The 19,531-nt window shown below is 38.8% G+C and overlaps 1 protein-coding gene across 1 annotated transcript in view; it reads left to right on the top strand.

The window, feature by feature from the left end:
• Positions 1-4,569: 4,569 nt before the first annotated feature.
• Shprh (SNF2 histone linker PHD RING helicase) overlaps positions 4,570-19,531 on the top strand; it is a 71,648-nt gene continuing 56,686 nt past the window's right edge. Inside the window, exons 1-7 of the mRNA XM_059272746.1 lie at positions 4,570-4,700; positions 6,490-7,139; positions 9,681-9,810; positions 12,320-12,538; positions 16,795-16,873; positions 17,861-18,011; positions 19,345-19,453. Coding sequence (XP_059128729.1) covers positions 6,522-7,139; positions 9,681-9,810; positions 12,320-12,538; positions 16,795-16,873; positions 17,861-18,011; positions 19,345-19,453 — 1,306 coding nt within the window. The 5' untranslated portion in view covers positions 4,570-4,700; positions 6,490-6,521. The remainder of the gene's footprint in view (positions 4,701-6,489; positions 7,140-9,680; positions 9,811-12,319; positions 12,539-16,794; positions 16,874-17,860; positions 18,012-19,344; positions 19,454-19,531) is intronic.

The following is a 19,531-nucleotide window of genomic DNA, read 5'->3' as shown; positions in this document are numbered from 1 at the left end:
CCAGAAATAGTGACATTGACCCTAGAACTTTCATTTTATCTGGAGAACAAAAAGCAATTCTAAGACAAGTTGGTAGTGGAAAAATTGGCCACAAGGAGTCATCTTTGGCAACTGTCAATCATGTTGGGCAGCCACCTACTGCACTCCTAGAGAATAAGAAAAGGAAAGAGGGCTGGAGAGATGGCTCAGCGGTTAAGAGCACTGCTTGCTCTTCCAAAGGTCCTGAGTTCAATTCTCAGCAACCACATGGTGGCTCACAGCCATCTGTAATGAGATCTGGTGCCCTCTTCTGGCCTGCAGGGATATGTGCAGACAGAACACTGTATACATAATAAATAAATAAATCTTTAAAAAAAAACGGAAAGAATGTGGAATAAATTTTGCTAACATGTTTTTTCTGTTGAGAAGGAAGAAGAACTGCTCTAGTGTTACTCTTGCTGAAATACACGGCTCAGAGTCATCAAAGAATTACATATCTTGTGCTTGCATTTTGCCTGCACTAACTTACCAGGTTTAATGGATAATTGTTTAACAGTAGTAAACTACATGGTTCAGTAATAAGGCAACAGCTTATGCAGAGTTGTCAAGCATCACTCTAGATTAATGCTTCTCAGCTTGTGGGTTGTGACCCCTTTGGGGTCAAACACCCTTTCACAGGGGTCGCATATTAGCTATCCTGTGTGGGATATTTGTACACTGTGTGAAGATGTATTGTGATTGGTGTAATAAAAAGGTGAATGGCCAATAGCTAGGCAGAAGGTAGAGGCCGGACTTCCAGGCAAAGAGAGAACCCTGGGAAGAATAAAGGCAGAGTCACCAGCCAGACTCAGAGAGTAAACAGGAGGTGCAAGATGGAAGAGAGGTAATGCCATGTGGCAGAATTAATATAAATGGCTTAATTTAAGTTATAAGAGCTGGTTAAGACAAGCCTAAGCTAAAGGCCAAGGTTTCATAATTAACAAGAAGTCTCATGTCATTATTTGAGAGCTGGCTGGCGGAGCAGAGACTCATTACAATCCTGCATGTCAAATATTTACATTACTATTCATAACAGCAGTAAAATTACAGTTATGAAGTAGCAATAAAATACTTTTATGGTTGGGGGTCACCTGAACATAAGGAACTGTATTAAAGGGTCACAGCAGTAGGGAGGTTGAGAACCACTGGTCTAGATCTTCTTTCTCATAGAGCTAAATTATGGAAAATCAGCCAATTACTTTGAATCTCAGATGATTCTTCAGTGCAGTGAAAAGTGAACAATAGTTCATATTACTGGGAACTTCATAGAAAAACCAACATGAAAGATCTTTGCAGAATCAAAAGCCGTACATATATACTTAAGACTATTCTATTCCTGGCCCCAAAGGGAGATAAAATTGTATATACTTACATAACAGCCTTTTAAGGATTCTTACTTTCAAAGATCGAGTCTTTCTCTCTGAGAAGAACTTAAATCATTCATTTGCACAAAAGATGTCCAGAGTTAGGACTACCATGAGAAAAAAAAAACGCCTTAGTGTCCTCAAAAGGAAATGGACTTGTCATTACTTTAGCCACTGAGAAGAAATGAGGGAGCATGTGGTCTGACCGCCTTCACATTCACAGGCATACTTCATCTTACCCCACTATTGTATTTGTTTACAAATGGAAGACTTGTGGCAACCTTGTATTCAGCAAGTCTACTGATGCTGTTTTCCTAACAGTATATTGGCACTTGGTATTCATGTCGAACACAAATATTGGTTATTCTCATGCCATTTCAAACTTTTATGTTATGGTACTCTGTTTAGTAATCTTTTACATTAGTGTGGTAATTGTTTTGAGACACCACACACTATCTCTATACATAAAAGTGACTTTAATAAAAGTATGTGATCTGACTATATCACCAGCCAGACTGTTTCCCCATCTCTCTCCCTCTCCTGAGCCACTTCATTATTTGAAACAACACTCTTGAGATTAGGATGACTAGAAAGCATGTCACATGTCTCGCACTTTCAATTAAAAGCTCAAAATAATTAAGTTTAACTTGTGATAGGCTAAAAGCGAGGCCTCTTGCAACAAGTGATCCATGTAAAGGAAAAAGTCTTGAAGGAAATTAAACGGGTATTTGATGACAAAAATTGCAAAAAATAATTATTTCTGTAAACACAAGAACTCTAAGAAAGAGAAGAAACTTCGTTGCTGATACAGAAATCTGACAGATCAAACCAACCACATTTTCATAAGCCAAACCCTAATGCAGAGCAATGTCCTGACTCACTTCTCATCTATAAAGGCTGAGACATGGAGTTTGAAGTTTGCAGAGCGGTTTGTTCATGAAGCTGAAGGGAAAAAGAGAATCCTTATAACACAAAGGTGCAAATGGAAGTAGCAGATGATGGAGAAGAAACTGTAAAGATTTATCAAGGAAAAAATGTAACTAAGATTATTGATGGGGTGGGAATGCCAAGCAGTGTAGACTAAACAGACTTCTGGTGGAAAACATGCCATCTAGGACTTTCATAGCTAAAGAGAAAAAGTGAGTAGCTTCAAAGTTTAATTACAGGAGACTTTCTTTTCAGGACAATAATTCAGCTGGTGACTTTAGGTTGGAGTTAAATATTCATTCATTGCTCAGTCCTATGGCACTTAAGAATTGTATTAAAAGCCTGGATGGCAGATTATCTGCTTACTAAATATTTATACTGACTATTTTAAGCTTAATATTTTAAGTATATTGTTAAGATATACTGCTCAGAAATGTAAATAATATATATCTATAGATAGATGATCGATCGATTGATCAATAGACAGACAGATAGATAGATACAGTGTGCTGAGATTGATACACTTTTTATGCCTGCCAACACACCATCAGGCTTTCAGCCCACAGAGGAATCATTTTGACTTTTAAATCTTATTATTTAAGAAATACATTGGGGTGCTGGTGTATAATCTGCTCTTGCATAAGACCTGAGTTCAGTTATGAGCACCCATGTCGGGCAGCTCAGAGTTTTGCCTTGTTCTGATGGAGTGGCAGTCTCTTTCTTCGCCACCCTGAATTTATTCCTAATTTTGATAAATTTCTACGGCCACCTCAACCTCTACCAGCCACCAACTTGAGTCAGCAGCCATCAGCTTCAAAGAAAATCCTACATCAGGAAAAAGATGATGTGCTGAAAATTCAGATGGACACTAGCATTTTTCAGCACTAAAATATTTTTAAATTTTGATATTTATATCTCTTCAGACATATTATTGTATACTTACTGAAACCACAGTATAAAGTAAACATAACTTTTTATGTACATAGGGAAAGAAGAAAATTTATGAGACACTATTGCAATATTTACCTTATTGTGAAAGGCTGGATCTAAATGTAGATTAGACATGATACAATATACCTATATTGTTTTAAAACAAGTTAGTTGAGCTATAAGCAAATTAGGGATTCACTGGTAAGATCTGGGTGTGCCAGTAAGTTGATTCTCCTGTGTTTACTCTCATTAGATTACTTACCATCTACTAGGTGTTAGGACTCAGTATTTTCATGAACAGTTGTCCCTCAGCAGGGGACTTCCACAAAGCCAAATAACAAGAGAACCTTTTTTTCCCTCTCCCGGAATTAGCTTTGGTGATTACAAAATTGAAAGAAAAAACAAACAAACAACCTCCCCCCCAAAACAAAACATTACCTTACAGAGAAAATTTTCCAAGGATATACAAAGCACTTGTTAAACACACTACTGAAATATTCAGACGGAAGAATTTTGTGTCTGCTGAATGTAGAATTCTCCCCTCTGAAAAGAGACTGGGAAGGCAGCTTCAGCACGGCACGTATAATTTCTCTTACACTGTGTAAACGTTTAAAGCCTTAGCATTTTTCTTGGCCAGAATAAATTCCACTTGGACCTTATTATTAGCTTACTCTGAGATGCCTCTGGAGACATCTTCTCTGCATTCTGTTTTTGTTTTTTGTTAAATCAAATTCTTTTGATTTAATAGTTTTATCCCTAACTTGTAGATTTGTTCGGGTATTATAACTGCTCAACATGGTGAATTTAGTTTTACATAAGTGTCTGCCTTTTTATTAAAACCACAACTCACTTACACCGTCCCGCCCGCTCTGGGAAGGAGCCCCGCCCCCTCCTTTGGACCTAAACGTAGATTAGACATGATACAATATACCTGGGTTGTTTCAAAACAAGGTAGTTGAGCTATATGCAAACTGGGGATTCACTAGTACAGAGCTGGGCGTGCCAGCAAGTTGATTCTCCTGTGTTTACTCTCATTAGGTTACCCCGCCCATCCTACAATTGCTAAAGCTCCGGGCGGCCCGGGGAAAAGAGATGGGGCCAACCATCGCGAGACTTCAACGGTCTTCTAACGGGGGGGGCTTCAGGGGCGGCGCTTGCGCAGAAGCGCCTTTTGAAGCCAGCGTGGGAGAAAGGGGCGGGGCGTCCCGAGGCGTCCTGCGCATTCGCCGGGACCCGACGCCTGTCAGCTGTGGCGCTGTGGTTTCCGGCCTGGGCGCCCCGGCTCCGCCCAGCGCGGCGCGCGGCGCGTGCGCAGCTCCGTCAGGTGTGTGTGAGTGTGTGTATGTTTGTGTGTGTGTGTGTGTGTGTGGTGTATGTGTGTTCGGCGAATGTCGGCCTGGGGTGGTCCGCAGTGTGTGAGGAAGGCCCGGCCTGGTGACGGGCGCTTGGGTACCGGCTGAGGTAGGCCGTGGTGGCTGTGGAGTCAGAGGTTAGAGGCCGCGGAGGGGAAGTCGGCTCTGGGCCACCAGGAAATCGCCGAGGCTCCGGCGGAGCTCCGGGGTCGGCCCTGCCAGTTCCCCCCGCGGCGACTTAGCTCCCGCCCGGGCCGTGGGCCGCGCCCGGCCCGCGTGGGACCGGGGTGCTTGCCGCCCCCGCCCGCGCGCCGAGGCCCTGTCGCGCGCCGGCCCCGGGAGCTGGGGCAGGGGGATGACTTGAGGGGGGACCCTCCTGTGCCTGTAGGACGTGCCCCGGGGGCTCGTGGCGCCTGGGACTGCAGGTGGCTGAAAGGGAGGCCGAGACGTGGAAGTTAGGCTGGCCGGTCCTCGGTTGCCTTCGGCGACAGGCCGATGGCATTCGCTTTCCAAGCCACCCTGGCTTCGGGGGCGCGTTGTGCGTTTTGGCTCTGCCGTAGCCCTAGGTTTCATGAATGAAGATGTGGATTTATGGTTAAGGGACCCCGTCTGAGGTCCAGTATTGGACATTAAACACTGGCCGTTTAAACTTGGTGCCTTTTAATCCAAATGGCCTGTATTTATCATGCGAAGTCTTTTTTTTTAATCTGTTAATCCATAAAAACATTGTGTGTGTTAGGATTTTTCTCCCATTTTTTTTTCTCTTTAAGAAAGGCATTTCTAAGGGCTTTTAAACTATGTTAGGGTCGATCGAAGTTGAATGCTTTGGGATTGTAAAACACGTTGGAATTATTCAGCAGTGGCCTGAGTTTAAATCAACTGACACATGAGACAGGCTTTTGTTTCCAGCTTTGTGAGAGGTTTGTCTTACTAGTTTTCACCGGCCAAGTGTAGTTTTATAATTTGTTTCCTTTTGTACAATTGATTCTCTTAACTAAATGTTTTCCGCTGAAGATGAGTGAAACTGTTACAGGCTATTTGATACATGAGATCTTGGTTAATGTGTTCCTCGCCTGTTAGTTTTCTCCTTGAGGCAACCAAATACCAGAGAAGGAAAAAACTACGGGGTGTTGAGGGAGCAGTCCATCCTGATGGGGAAGACACAGCGAGGGTGAGAATGTTGCTTGGTGGCCGCAGGGTGGTGAGGTTGCTTCCTCACATCTGGGTAGGTAAGAAAACAGACAGGACAGGAAATGAGGCTGGTCCTCCAGGCTCAGCAACCAACATTGCACTCCCTAGCCTAGGCCCCATCTAAAGTTTCCAGAATCCCCCAAAACAGGGATCCACCAACCAGGGATCAGTTCTAAGTCTGTGGGAGCTTTTACAGCCAAACCATAGCAGCTATTACTTGACTTAAGTTTTTTTTTCAAAATTTACCCTTCCTTTTCTATATATCTTTCTGAAGATTTCACATTATATAACAGATTTCATATTGTGTTTAAGGGCTGCTAAGGAATGTGCTTAATGTCACAGATTATTGTTAAGATAAAGAATTGGATTAGGTCTCAGGAAATGATATTTTCACTGTGAATGGAAGTCATAGTCTTGTTTGTGAGATTCCTAGAAAATACCCAGGAGAGGAGCGAGGCCCTACCCAAGGTGCACATTCGGGCTGCAAGCATGAACATTGCAGTGTTACTGTTTTTGTTTGAAAATATTTCTTTGTAAAAGATACATTATCTCTATGTTGGTAACCTTCATAGCAAATGTATGTTGTTAATTGTGCTGGAATTTGGATTTGCAACAGGTCAGAGGCATTAACCAGACTCCAATGTGTTTGGTGTTCTTTTCCAGTCTTTCTGTCCTGCCTCATGTCCACTGTTCCATTTGTCATTTAGAATTCACATTCACTGACCAAGAAAGTGTAAAGATGAGCAGCCGAAGGAAACGTGCTCCCCCAGTGAAGGTGGATGAGGAAAGGCAGCAGCAGCTTCATTGGAACATGCATGAAGACCTGAGGAATGAACCGCTCCCCTTGACTGTTGAGGAGCAGCCCTGCTCGGGTGCAGACTCCTCTTCTGATTGCATCCTCATAGATGATGACCCTCCTGAAGATGCGGTTCACAGAGATAAGAAGAGGCGGTCAGAGGCTGTGGGCACCTCAGAATCCACTGAAAAAGAGACCCCTTTGTCTGTCAAGTTGAATGTTACCATTTCTCCCTATCATGGCGATCATTCTTGGAAAGCATTGCTGGGAGATTTTGCTCTTCAGCTTCTCCATGAAGAGAGTTCAGTTGAACATTTTTCTGAAAGGAGTTTTACATTGATGAGTTCAGAGTCAAGCAATCAGTTCCTGATCTATGTCCATTCAGAATATAAAGATGAAGAAAAACAAGAAAGTGTGCTTAAAGAATCGGCTGATATTTATGGCAAGGGTCTTAGAGTGGAATCGTCCTTCAGTACCAACATGTTACAGGATTTGGCCTGGCTGCAGAAGAAAAGAGGAATAAAACTTTATCAGAGACCTGAAGGAAATCATACGATCAAGGTACTCAGTTTCTGTAGTGTCTTGTAAGGTTCTACATTGAAGTTAACTTAGAAAATCTCAAGACCCAGCAATAAGCTTCTCATTATTGTCTCAAAGAATACTTTATATGGGGCTTTAAGTAACAGCAAGACTGTGTCTTCCTGCCAATCATTTCTAGCACTTTCCTGAGGGGATTCCCCTGAGTTTTACTTCCTGCCTCTGTGCTCAGTTACTTGCTTTGGTTCTCATACCTTGTATTTTCAAATCTTTGTCTACATTGTTTCAGAAATGGTGTGATAGGAGTTAGTTTCCTGATTGTAGAACTGAAGTGTAGCCTTCCTGCTCTGACATACACCTTTCTGTCGCATGTCCCTGACCCTTCTTACCCTTTGTCACTGTGCTTTTTCCTCTGGCTCCAGAAATTCCGAATTAATTTGTTTTCCACACAGATGCTGTCTTTCTGTCTGTGCTTTTCTCGCTTCCCTCTGCCTAGGTTATTTCTTTCCCCTCCTCTACTAACTATGTCGTTCTCTGGTAGTCTGTTCAGAAAGACTCTCATGCATGGAGAACTTCTCTTAAGCCCCAACCCAGAATACCTGATACATAGTTTGGTTTTGATTTGGTTTGGTTTTTGTTGTTTGTTTTCTTTCTTAATTTCTTTCTTTCTTTTTTTTTCCCTAATTGAATTGCATTTACATCTTAGATCCTTCTTGCTTGCTAAACTGTGAGGTCTTTATCTTTACTGCCTATTTAAAGTGCCTGGTACTTAACATTTGTAATTCATTTCAAGATGTGCATTCAGTAAGTTGTGTAAATATATGAGAATCACTCAAATGTTCTGATATCAACTTTTTTCTATATGAACTGTAAACCATACCCATTCTTTCATGATAGATTTTTCTGAAGTCAGGTGAGATAATGTAAGTAGGTGTACTCTGTAAAGAGATTATATGCCTTTTGCTAAAGGCTGAAAGAAAAATTTAAGATATTGCTTCATCTTTGTGTCACATTTCTTAAATTAAAAGCAATTGTATTGGTAGGTCTAATTATTATTTCTGGAGAGATCTGGTATGTTCAGGGTAGAATGGCCATAGACTTACTTAAAAATAACCTAAAGAATAGAGAACATTTGAAAGCATTATACAGAAGTTAACTTTCCCTGGACAGTGAAACTCATAACCATGTAGTTCCTTGTCTACTCATTTTGAGAACCAGTATTTTGCAGAGTGATAGCAGGAATGTAAGAATTCATGGCTGGTGTGTCTCTATTCTACCCTTAAAATCAAATCTTAATCTCTTCCACTTTCCATGACCTTGATTTTTATAAAAATGTAAATATTTATCTGTCACTACCATGGTAAGCCATCCCCAGGTGAACAAAAGGCAAACGCATGCAGTCCTGAAATGTAACTCACTTGTTACTCTGTGATGTTACTGGATTCTTATATTTCAGCAGAAGACATGAAGGAGTTCAGTTGTTAGGGAGTTTGGCCCCAGGATAGTTGGAGAAATGAAGAAAAAGAATTGTCTGCTGTTACAAACCTTAAAAATTAAACTATTTAGGCTGCTTCATATAGACTTTCCATTTTAAAAAAGGAGAACATTTGAATCTAAACAAAACTTATATTTCCTAAATGTCTTTTAGTCCTGAATATCATTGCCTGTACTCAGATCTGAGTATTTCAGCTCTTAAGATTCATGAGCTGCATTGTTTTACTTAACATTAGTCAAGGTCTGTTTTCTTCCACCTTTTATTTCATATTTGATCTGATGATAAGGATTCCCAAACTTAACCACAAAAGACTGATCACGTGTGTTTAGTTTTCTAGGAAATGCTTCTTTGTAATGAGCTTCACTGATTATTCAAGTGTTCATTAGGTTTAGAAATGGTGACATGGTCGGTTGAATTGAGGTTTTCATAACATTCTCCTGTGTTTTGTCCCTGTTAAGGAAGTCTTTTTGTTTTCGTTTTTCTAATAAATAATGCATCATAGACATTTACAGATTGAATTTATGAAATTAAATCTCGTGCCTATGGTGTAGACATTGTTAAAGCCTTTAAAAATAGTGAATCTAGCAGGGCGGTGGTGGCGCATGCCTTTAATCCCAGCACTTGGGAGGCAGAGGCAGGTGGATCTCTCTGAGTTCGAGGCCAGCCTGGACTACAGAGGGAGATCCAGGAAAGGTGCAAAGCTACACAGAGAAACCCTGTCTCGAAAAACCAAAATAATAATATTAATAACAATAATGAATCTGGGACTGGAGAAATGGTTCAATGGTTAAGAGCACTAGCTGCTCTTGCAGAGGACCCAGGTTTGGTTCCCAGCACCCACATGCCAGCTAACAGCCATCTGTAACTCCTGTCCCCAGGGATTCACTGTCCTCTCTTGGCCTCCAGGGGTACTGTACATGTGGTTCATAAACATACATGCAGACAAAACACCCATATACATTTTTTTAAAAATTTCAAAGTTCTGTTTTTTAGAAATAGTGACTCTAAAGGGTTTTCTTGTTTCCAAATGAAGAATAATATATTCTTAGTAAAACTTTAATTCTTTTTAGGTTGGAATTTATATCTTGGAAGCCGGCCTAGCAAGACTAGACTTTATGAGTGATGCAAGTTCAAGAATGAAAAAGTTCAATCAGCTCATGAAGAGAGTGATGGAAAAGTTACATAATTTTATTATTCCAGGTAATTATTAAAGTGAACTTTAAAATTGCATTTTGGGATTATCAATTTTTCCTCAGCTTGTACACATAACATGTTGTTTGTTCTTTGGTCTTTCTTATGGGGGCCCGCCACCCAGCTCCCTGATAAATTACACACAGAAGCTTATTATTACTTTTGAATGCCTGGCCTTAGCTTGGCTTAGTTTCTAACCAGCTTTCCTTAACTTATCCCATCTACCTTTTGCCTCTAGGCTTTTCCTTTTTCTATTCTTGTATACCTTTCTTTGTTTCTTACTCCATGGCTTGCTGTGTAGCTGAGTGGCTGGCCCCTGGAGACCTCCTCATTCTCTGGCTCCTAAATCTCCTCACTCCTCCCATCTTTTTCTTCCCCCCAATTTTCTCTTTCTATATATCCTCTCGGCCTGCCAGCCCCACCTATTCAGTTTTTTATTAGACCACCAGGTGTTTTAGACAGGCACAGTAATACAGCTTCAGAGTTAAATAAATGCAACATAAACAAAAGTATTACACCTTAAAATAATCTAATACATAACAACTTGAAAAATAGATAATAAATATGAAGGAACTTAAATGATCTTCATACACTACTGTATAACAAAATCTTATCTGGAATGCCTCACTAATACGATTTGTTTTTTCACTGTACTTGCTTAGCATTGTGCCCAGCATTCAAGAAATGTTTGCAAAATCAACATACAAAGTCAAAAGGCAGTCACATCTGAACTAGTTGGATCCCTCCTTTCCTTCCTTCCTTCTCTGCAAAATTCCATAGTAGCCAGAGATTGTTGCTGGCCTTTATCGATCTCACTTTTGCAGTCTGATAGAAAATCTCAGGAGGCAGGTTTCCATAGTAGATGATTCTGTTGTTTGTTGGTGGGACAGGGAATCCTTATTTAGAAGTGCAGCTAAGGACCTGTGAATATCACAGACTGTAGCTCAGTGATAGAGAGAAACAGACGCAGAAAGCACTGCTGGTCCAGTACTGTGCCACTGGTAGACACGGGACTGGCTGGGTGCACCCAGCTGTGCTGCTGGAGAAACAGCTTGGAGTCGCCAAGTTACGGTGGAGAACTTAGTGTGTCTGGTATTTCGGTGCAGTTTTTAGGATATTCTATCTCCCTGTTCCTTTCTTTTGATTTCTTTTTTTCCTTTATGTGCTAGGTGTCAAACCTACAACTGCACACATGCTAAGCAGGTGCTATATTTCTGAGCTGTAGCTCTGGCCCTATAGAACATTTTCATTTTAGACTGTTTTGGAAATCTGGTTTTGAACATAGTGGGTAAATTGAAGCCTTAACTCATTCTTTCAAAACTTCACAATACTAATAGTAGTAAGTTATTTTGCAAGTTAGAGAGTTACAGGGAAGAAAATACCTTGTTTCAGAATTAGAAATGCTATCAAATACATCTAGAATTTTTTTAGTTAAAAGAATTTTAGCCAGCTATGGTGGAATATACCTAAACTACCAGTGCTCGGGAAGGAAAACTTCAAGCTTAGATATCAGTACTTGATTACATTTATTATTTTGTGGTAATGATAGGAAACAAATGCATAACTAAACACTGTGGTTGTGAAAATCCTATATGATATTTTGTATTGAAAATAACTTGTAGATTATTCCATATACTCTTTGTAATTGATCATGTTAGATTATGTTCTATAAAACCATGTAGTTTTATCATGTGCTCTTTGAGAACAATTTGGAAATAAAAGTGGTTCATTTCTTCACATTGAAAGAATAATGCAAGTGTGTTTAGGGTTTTTATTTTGTTCAAGGTACAGTGTGAGTCTTCTTCTGGACAGTTGTGTTCGTCTGGTGAAATGTGACAGCTGGATACACATTAATGGTTTCAGCATATTTCTTCAGTAGCTGCTGCTGCTACCAAAGGCCCACTTTTTCATCTTAGCCTGAAAAATTAATGAGAACCCTTGCTTTAATAAGCATAAAAAATAAGGATTTTTTTATGTTAAGGTATAAAAGTGAAATAAGTTAATTTATAAATCACAGGTGAAAATACTTATAGTTACTAAATACTTATGAGAACAGAGCATGTCAGTTTCTCTGAGGAGCTGTGACAAGTACATATAGGAGATTGAGAAAGGAGATAGATTACAACACGTAGTTAAAGCCAAAGCATGAAATAGCACATGAACACCAAGGACAACACTGATACCATGTATCATTTGAACTATTTTAAAGAAAGTGTAGGTAGATATTTTGGGGGAGGGATTTCTAGTCACAGAACACACAGAGCAGGACTATAGAGATAATGGGTGCTTGGGAGTTTCCTGCAATAAGGACTAATGGTTAGAAGGCCTTGTAACACATGCACCTAAATTCACAGCCCTCAGAAGACTGAGACATGAGGATTTTGGATATGAGGCTAATCCAGAGAGTACTGTGAAATGTTGTCTAAAACAGAGTGGGAGGGGATGGTTTTAAATAGAAAAATATTGCTTGTGGCTTACAATGCAGATCCTGTTATGAGTACTTTTGTTGGATATACAGATGTGCCAGAAGAAGATGAGGATGATTCAGATAGTGAGCCAGAGGGCCAGGACATTGATGAGCTCTATCACTTTGTGAAGCAAACACACCAGCAAGAAACACAGTCAGTCCAAGTGGATGTCCAACATCCTGCACTGATCCCAGTACTGAGACCATACCAGAGGGAGGCAGTCAACTGGATGCTACAACAAGAGCATTTCAGAAGCGTTCCTGCTGGTGGCAAGTATAAGATGTTTAAAGAAGGGCTCGTTGATTGGAGGAAGATGTTGAAGATAGTCAATGGTGGGGCATGTGTTAGGGTAATGGCAAGTAATCATACTGAAAAGAGAATAGTTTTCTAAGAAGTCTTTCGAAATAGAAATCTAGAAAAATATGTGACTTTCCTTATTTGTATAAATTTAAAATGTTTTTTCCTTCAGCCTTAATGGCAATGTATGAAAAGTAGGAAATAAGTTTAAATCATGGTCCCTACATGTAATCTCAGTTTGGGAGGTAGTAGCAAGAAGATGAGAAATTCAAGTCATTCCAGGCCACAATGTGAATTTCAGGCCAGCCATTCTGGGCTGTGTGCCATGCTATCTCAAAAAAAAAAAAAAAAAAAAAAAAGAAGAAGAAGAGGAAAAAAGTCACAACTTGTCAACAAGGGTTACTTTTAGAACTTGACTAGTTATGAGTAAGAATCTTCCTAACTTGACAATAAATGTTAGTAACAGAGCAGATTTGCAAGTGTGACTAATTTTCCTAGTTTATATTTTTTTGGTTGCCCCACAAAAGAAATAAAACCAAGAGATTTATTGGAAGGGTGTGCTCTAGTAATATTTTTGTTTGTTTGCTTTAAGACAGGGTTTTTGTGTAGCCCCTGGCTGTCCTAGAACTCACTGTTTAGACCAGGCTAGCCTTAAACTCTAATGAGAATTCATGTTTCTGCCTCCTGAGCACTGGGCTTAAAAGTGCACACCACCATAGCAACACTGTTTTTAAGTGAGTAGACAGATTTTGAGATTTTTACACAATTCTTTAAAATGAGTTATTAACTAGTTCTACTTCTTCCTGTAGAGATTTACTCAGTTAGTAGCAGATGATATTACTTATTTATCCCAAGTATTCCAGCAACCTAATTTTTGTTTTATGTTTTCATTTTGGACAATATCAGTTGATAGGCAATATTATTTCTCCTTACTCCTGATCCTTTCAAATATCAGTAAATTTGTCTTCTTCCAAAATTACTTTCCTTGTCTCTATTTTCCTGTCTCCTACATTCTCATTCATTCATAGTCTTTAAATCTCCCGTCCTGCCCTGAAACAAACATTGAACTCTGGAGTTGGGTGCTCTTGGTCAAGTTTCATAATCTGTATGTTTCACTGCCCATCTCTCATTCAGTATTTTCCTCTCAGTTATTTGTTTGGGAAATTGTTAGTTCTTTAAAGTCCCACAAAGGTCGTATTTTCTCTAAAATGAAATAATTTTCTTTAGATACATAACTACAGAAAGGTATATTTTATTTATTTATTTTTATTTATTTTTTTTTTTTTGGTTTTTCGAGACAGGGTTTCTCTGTGTAGCTTTGCGCCTTTCCTGGAACTCACTCTGTAGTCCAGGCTGGCCTCGAACTCACAAAGATTCACCTGCCTCTGCCTCCCGAGTGCTGGGATTAAAGGCATGCGCCACCACCGCCCGGCTCAGAAAGGTATAATTTGCACACAACAAAATGCTTTGAAATTAAAGCTTAAATTTGATGCATTTAACAAATCTATATCCTTAGAGTCAACAAACAGTTTTTGTCAGGCCTCTACCACAGCGACAGAGTAGCTGAAAATCATCTCCAGGGTTGAGAGAATCACAGAGTGAGAGGTTTCAGTGCAAGAGTGACTGGCCTCATTGCTTTGGACCTGAGGAGAGATTAGATATTTACAGGGAAGAAAATACCTTGTTTCAGAATTAGAAGAATGCAGTCAAATACGTCTAGAATTTTTTTTAATTATAAGAATTTTAGCCAGTTTTGGTGAAGTATACCTGAGTGGCCAGTGCTTAGAAAGGAAAGCTTCAAGTTTACATACCAATACTTGATTATATAGTTATTGAGTTGTAATGGTACGAAGTAAGTGCACAATTACACACTGTGGTTGTGAAAATCCTGTATGATATTTTGTACTGAAAATATAAATTATTCAGTACAGTCTTAGCCATTGAGCATATTAGGTGTGTTCACAATGTTTGCATCATTACAGTGACATGTGGCTGAAGAGCTCTTCATCTCTTTGTAGCCTGGAAGCAAAGGACATGCTATGAAGGGACCAGGACTAGATACATTCCCCAAGGACAGTCCCTCCCAGTCAGGACCGACTGACTCCCTTTAACTGGGTCTTATCACTAAAGTTTCTGCTAGTTCCAAGTAAGCCCTCAAATTAATGAACCTACTAATAAACTAGTCCATTTATGAAGCTAGCGCTATGATATCCAGTCACTTCCCCTAGGCCCCCACCTCCAAGCATTGCTTCAGTGGCAACAATAAGAGTGTTCAACATAAGAGTCATAGGAGAACAAATCAGATCCAAACCATAACACCGTATAACAGAACTAGACCCATGCCAAAGTAAGTACTCGCTCCATCTGGTTCTTGAGAGTTGAAAAATTGAAATTTGCTGTGAGTTTACAATACACACTGGATTTCATGTAGTACTGTAAAAAGGAAACAATGTAAAACCCTTTAATTTTTATATTGGTTACATATTAAATAATATTTTAGTTATTAGGGTAAAGTAGACTGTTAAAATTATTTCACTTGTTTCTTATTTTATGATAAGAACTGCAAATTAAAGGTTATATATGGGACTCATTATATTTTGTACAGTAGTACTGATGTAGAAAATTCCACTACCTTAAGACATTTGCTTATGGCCCAGCCAGCTCTGGTTCTAACCCTTCAAGAGGCAGCCATTGCCACCATCACTTGGCCTGTTTGGGAAAAATGAGCCATTTACATATGCACACAATTTGAGCAAAGATTTCATTTCTTTTTATATGACATTTTTGAGGTGTGTCTATACTTTGCATATCAGGAACTCATTTTTTTAATCTATAGACAAGATTTTCTAAATTAAATCTCCATGTGACACGTAGCCATGTCTCTGCTCTGTGTGGTTTTCTCTGAATTGCATTTTTCCATTTATAAATACTGTATGTTTTCCTATGTCATCTTTACTTCCTGAGAATTTAGTTTCATTTCATTGATGGATAGAGACTGATTTCCTATTTGGTAAATTAAAAGATTAAAGAGAAAGACCAAAGAAGGTTGAGATAAATGCATTACTTAAATATTGCAGTTTGAGCTTTCTTTTTTCTAAGTGAAGTGAATTTTTCTTTTCACTCTCTGCTCCATATGGCAGGTTGGTTACAGTTAAGATAAATCTTGGAGCTAAGTAGCATAGGTCTGTTGAGTTATTTTAAAGTTGCCTGTGATCCTCCTGCTTCCACTTCCTGTAGCAAATCTGACTGGCATGAACCACCACAATCATGCTAAATGATGAGCCACCCAACATGGGACTTGAACCCCATGACCCTGAGATTAAGAGTCACGTGTTCTTCCAACTGAGCTAGCTGGGCTTCCCTAGCCCAGAATCTTTCTGAATTGTGCAAATGAAAAATTAGTTTTCTCCAGCAGTGTCTCACTAGGTATACAAACCATTCTTACTGGCAAGCCCCATGCCTAGCAGTAGGTGATAAATACAAAATGAACTCTGACATTTTTGGAGGTTCTTTGTGTCATCATGCTGCTGTCAAGCTTCCCTCCCCCCATTACAGGTCCTTTTCATATATATATTATGGTTTCTGGTTTTGTGCTTTTATGGAGTTTCTGTGTGTACAAGGTGCAAGCATGTGTATGTGTGTCTAAATGTGCTTATTGTACTTTTTCTTTGGCTCTTTTTCTTCTGTTTGTTTTTATCTAATTTTTGTTATTATTTTTTTTAGATGTTTGTATTATAATGAGAGAAAGAAAGGGTGTAGATCTGGGTAGGTGGGAAAGAGCTGGAAGGAGTTTGGGGAGGGGAAATCTAAATCAATATATTGTATGAGAAAAAAAATTTATTGTCAGCAAGAAAGAAAGAAAGAAGTTGCCCACTTCTTAGGTGCTTTGTTAAAGGTAACCAACCCTTGAGGTTGAGTTGGTGCTGTGTGCTAGTTTTCCTAGTGACCCTCAGCAGTTTGTTGTGCTTCCCTTTTCTGTGTTATTACTTGCTTATGTGGGTGTGTACCAAAGCAAAGAGTAGTAGAAGAATATTTTTTAAAAAGAACTGGAGAGAACCCTATGTGCTAAGTGAGAGGCAAATATGTAGCTTTTCCTGAGTGAGCTTTTCAAGGACATGGGTCTCCTGAGTCAGCATCCCATACCATTCTGTTTGTTTTATTTTAGTATCAGTATATGACAGAAAACAAAACAAAACAAAACCTCTTATGTGGTTATACTTTATTTTAGACAACTCCCTGCACTTCTTGTGGCGAGAAATTGTTACACCTGATGGTTTGAAACTCTACTATAATCCATATACAGGCTGGTAAGGCAAATCTTATATGCTGATTTTTAAAATATATGCAGTAAAATCTATGAGATATTTAACACATATTCACGGTCTTGAGGAATGCTAAATTACTGTGTATTTCTGTAGCTAGGATAGACTCAGAAATAAAAGCCCTTGTCATTTTTCATGATAGACAAAAGCTGCTGAGTTATCAAGACTGACAAAATCTTGTCATGGCTGGACATGGTGAGCCATGTGCTTTAATCCCAGCACCTGGGGAGGCATGGGCAGGCAAATCTTTGAGTTTAGAGGCCAGTTTGGTCTACATAGAGAGTTCCAGGCCAGCCAGGGCAATATAGTGAAACCCTATCTCCGAGAGGGAAAGAATAAAGGAGAGAGGAGATTTATATCTCAGGTACTAATGTTATTTTGTTTATAAAAGGCCAACTTTTACAATTTTCATTAAATTTATCAGTTTATAGATTAAAGAAATATAAGATTCTTTAATCGTAATAAATAAATCAATATTTATTGTCTTCTATATTTTTTAATCATGTGTCCATAAGGACCTAAAAGGAAAAAGTGCTTCCTTCTAAAATGTATAAAATGACATATATTTATTTGTTCTGTAGCCAGGGAAGGAGAGGTGCTATGGCGTACCTGTGAAGGAAGAGGACAGCTTGCAGGAGACTCTTCTCTCCTTTCATGTTTGTCGTGAGGCTTGGTGGCAAGCACCTTCTCCTGCTGAGCCATGTTGCCAGCCTGCATAACATTTCTCTTTAATTATAGAATAGACAAGATGTTCATTATGTACTACACCATTCTTATTTCTGCACTTAGTTGTCTGCTAGATTATTGTTATTATTTCACTCCTGTTACCCATGATTCGTAATTTGAATTGTTGTCTCCTAAATGAAGTTTCAATAAACTTTAAGTTTTATGCACTTCTTCTGTTCTCTTTGGGAATACTAATAAAGGACAGCATAACTTTTATTTAAATTCTTGGACTGTCTTTTCTCTTAGCATCATTCGTGATTTCCCACATGCTGGACCACAGTTGCTTGGTGGAATCTTAGCAGATGAGATGGGTCTCGGAAAGACAGTGGAAGTTCTGGCTCTGATTCTGACGCATACTCGACAAGACGTCAAACAAGATGGTCTCACTCTTCCTGAGGTACAAAGAAATACTGCAGTGCTTCAGAGGACGGGAACATGGGGTGTCAAGAGACCTTACAGTGAACATTGACGATTGACTTGGCCCTCAAGTCAACCCCTTCTGTGCATTGTATGGCAATGGCTTGTGTTCATGTTTGATTACCTTCACGTGACTACAGAGAATGGGACGTTGGCTTCCTAGCAGGTTTTTCTTGAGTGATGTAGACCAATTAACAATATGAAGAATTGAATATGAATATGAATATGAAGTAAGTTGCCAGTCTCGCAACTAGTTAGCAAAGAACTGTTTTATAATACATCCTACTGGTACTTCAGATATCTTGTCAACACTATAAGGTCCATATTGCCACTGAATATTTTAAGAACTGTCTATTTAATTACAAACCTCAGATTCTGATAAGTAGAAATTATTGGTTGACTGATGGAATAGATTTTATATAAATATATGAATTTTAGAGTTTACAAAAAATTACTTCCTATATCTCCCAGTAGTGAAACCTGAAGCCAGCACATTAAGCCCTGCTAACTTTAGCCCACTAATCAAAGGTAGAACCACTTAAGAACCTTCAGGAACCACAGGCTCACAATCTTAGTATGTATGTAATCTGTTGGAAAGTCCACATATACAAAATAAACCTTAGAGATTTCAATAGTAAATAGAAAAGAAAAATTTATATTTATAAATATATTTTTATAAATTTAAATATATATATATATATTTACATATATATGATGGGGGCAGGTCTGGAGAGATGACTCAGCAGTTAGGAACTCTGAGCTCTGGCTGTTCTTCTAGAGGACCTAGATTGGATTTCCAGCACCCACAACTGAGCAACTAAGCAACCATCTATAGCTCTAGCTCCAGGTGATGCCGCTCCCTCTTCTGGCCTTTGCGGACACTGCATGTGTGTCGTACACAGACATATATACAAGCAAAATACCATTACACATAAAACAAAAACAAGTCTTTAAAAAAGACACTGTGAAGTATTAATAACTTCTTTCTGAGATGTTAAGCTCATTACATATTTTATTTCCAAATTAATGTTTATTATTATAAATATGCCAATTCTATTTTAAAATGTATCTTTAAGTTTCTTTCAGAAATTCCCTATGTTTAGTTAATTTAAATAGTATACACAAATTTAAAAAAGGCTAGTTGCAAGCTCCAAAGTAAAAAAAAAAAAGTTTATATAATGAATGACATTTACTTATCTCCTTTTATAGTTGTATATGACTATTTTCCATTTCTTTAATAGAAGAAGAGTTAATTATAATACTCAAAATATTGAATACCAAATATTTCAACTACCAAATGTCATGTATTTCAGGGGAAAGTGGTGAATTATTTCATCCCATCTCACTGTCCCAAAGGAAAAGTAAAAAATAGAGAAATCCAAGATACAGAACATGAACCAAAAGAAAAAGTGCACTGCCCCCGTAAGTGTGGTTTCTTCAAGTAGCGTCTTTCAAATGATTTTTACTGCACTTTGTACTGTCCTCAGAAAGGTTTAATCA

This window comes from Peromyscus eremicus, chromosome 8b (assembly GCF_949786415.1).
Source record: "Peromyscus eremicus chromosome 8b, PerEre_H2_v1, whole genome shotgun sequence".
Lineage (NCBI taxonomy): Eukaryota > Metazoa > Chordata > Mammalia > Rodentia > Cricetidae > Peromyscus > Peromyscus eremicus.
The sequence above is the reverse complement of the archived record's forward strand: the minus strand, read 5'-3'. Positions and strand labels throughout refer to the sequence as shown.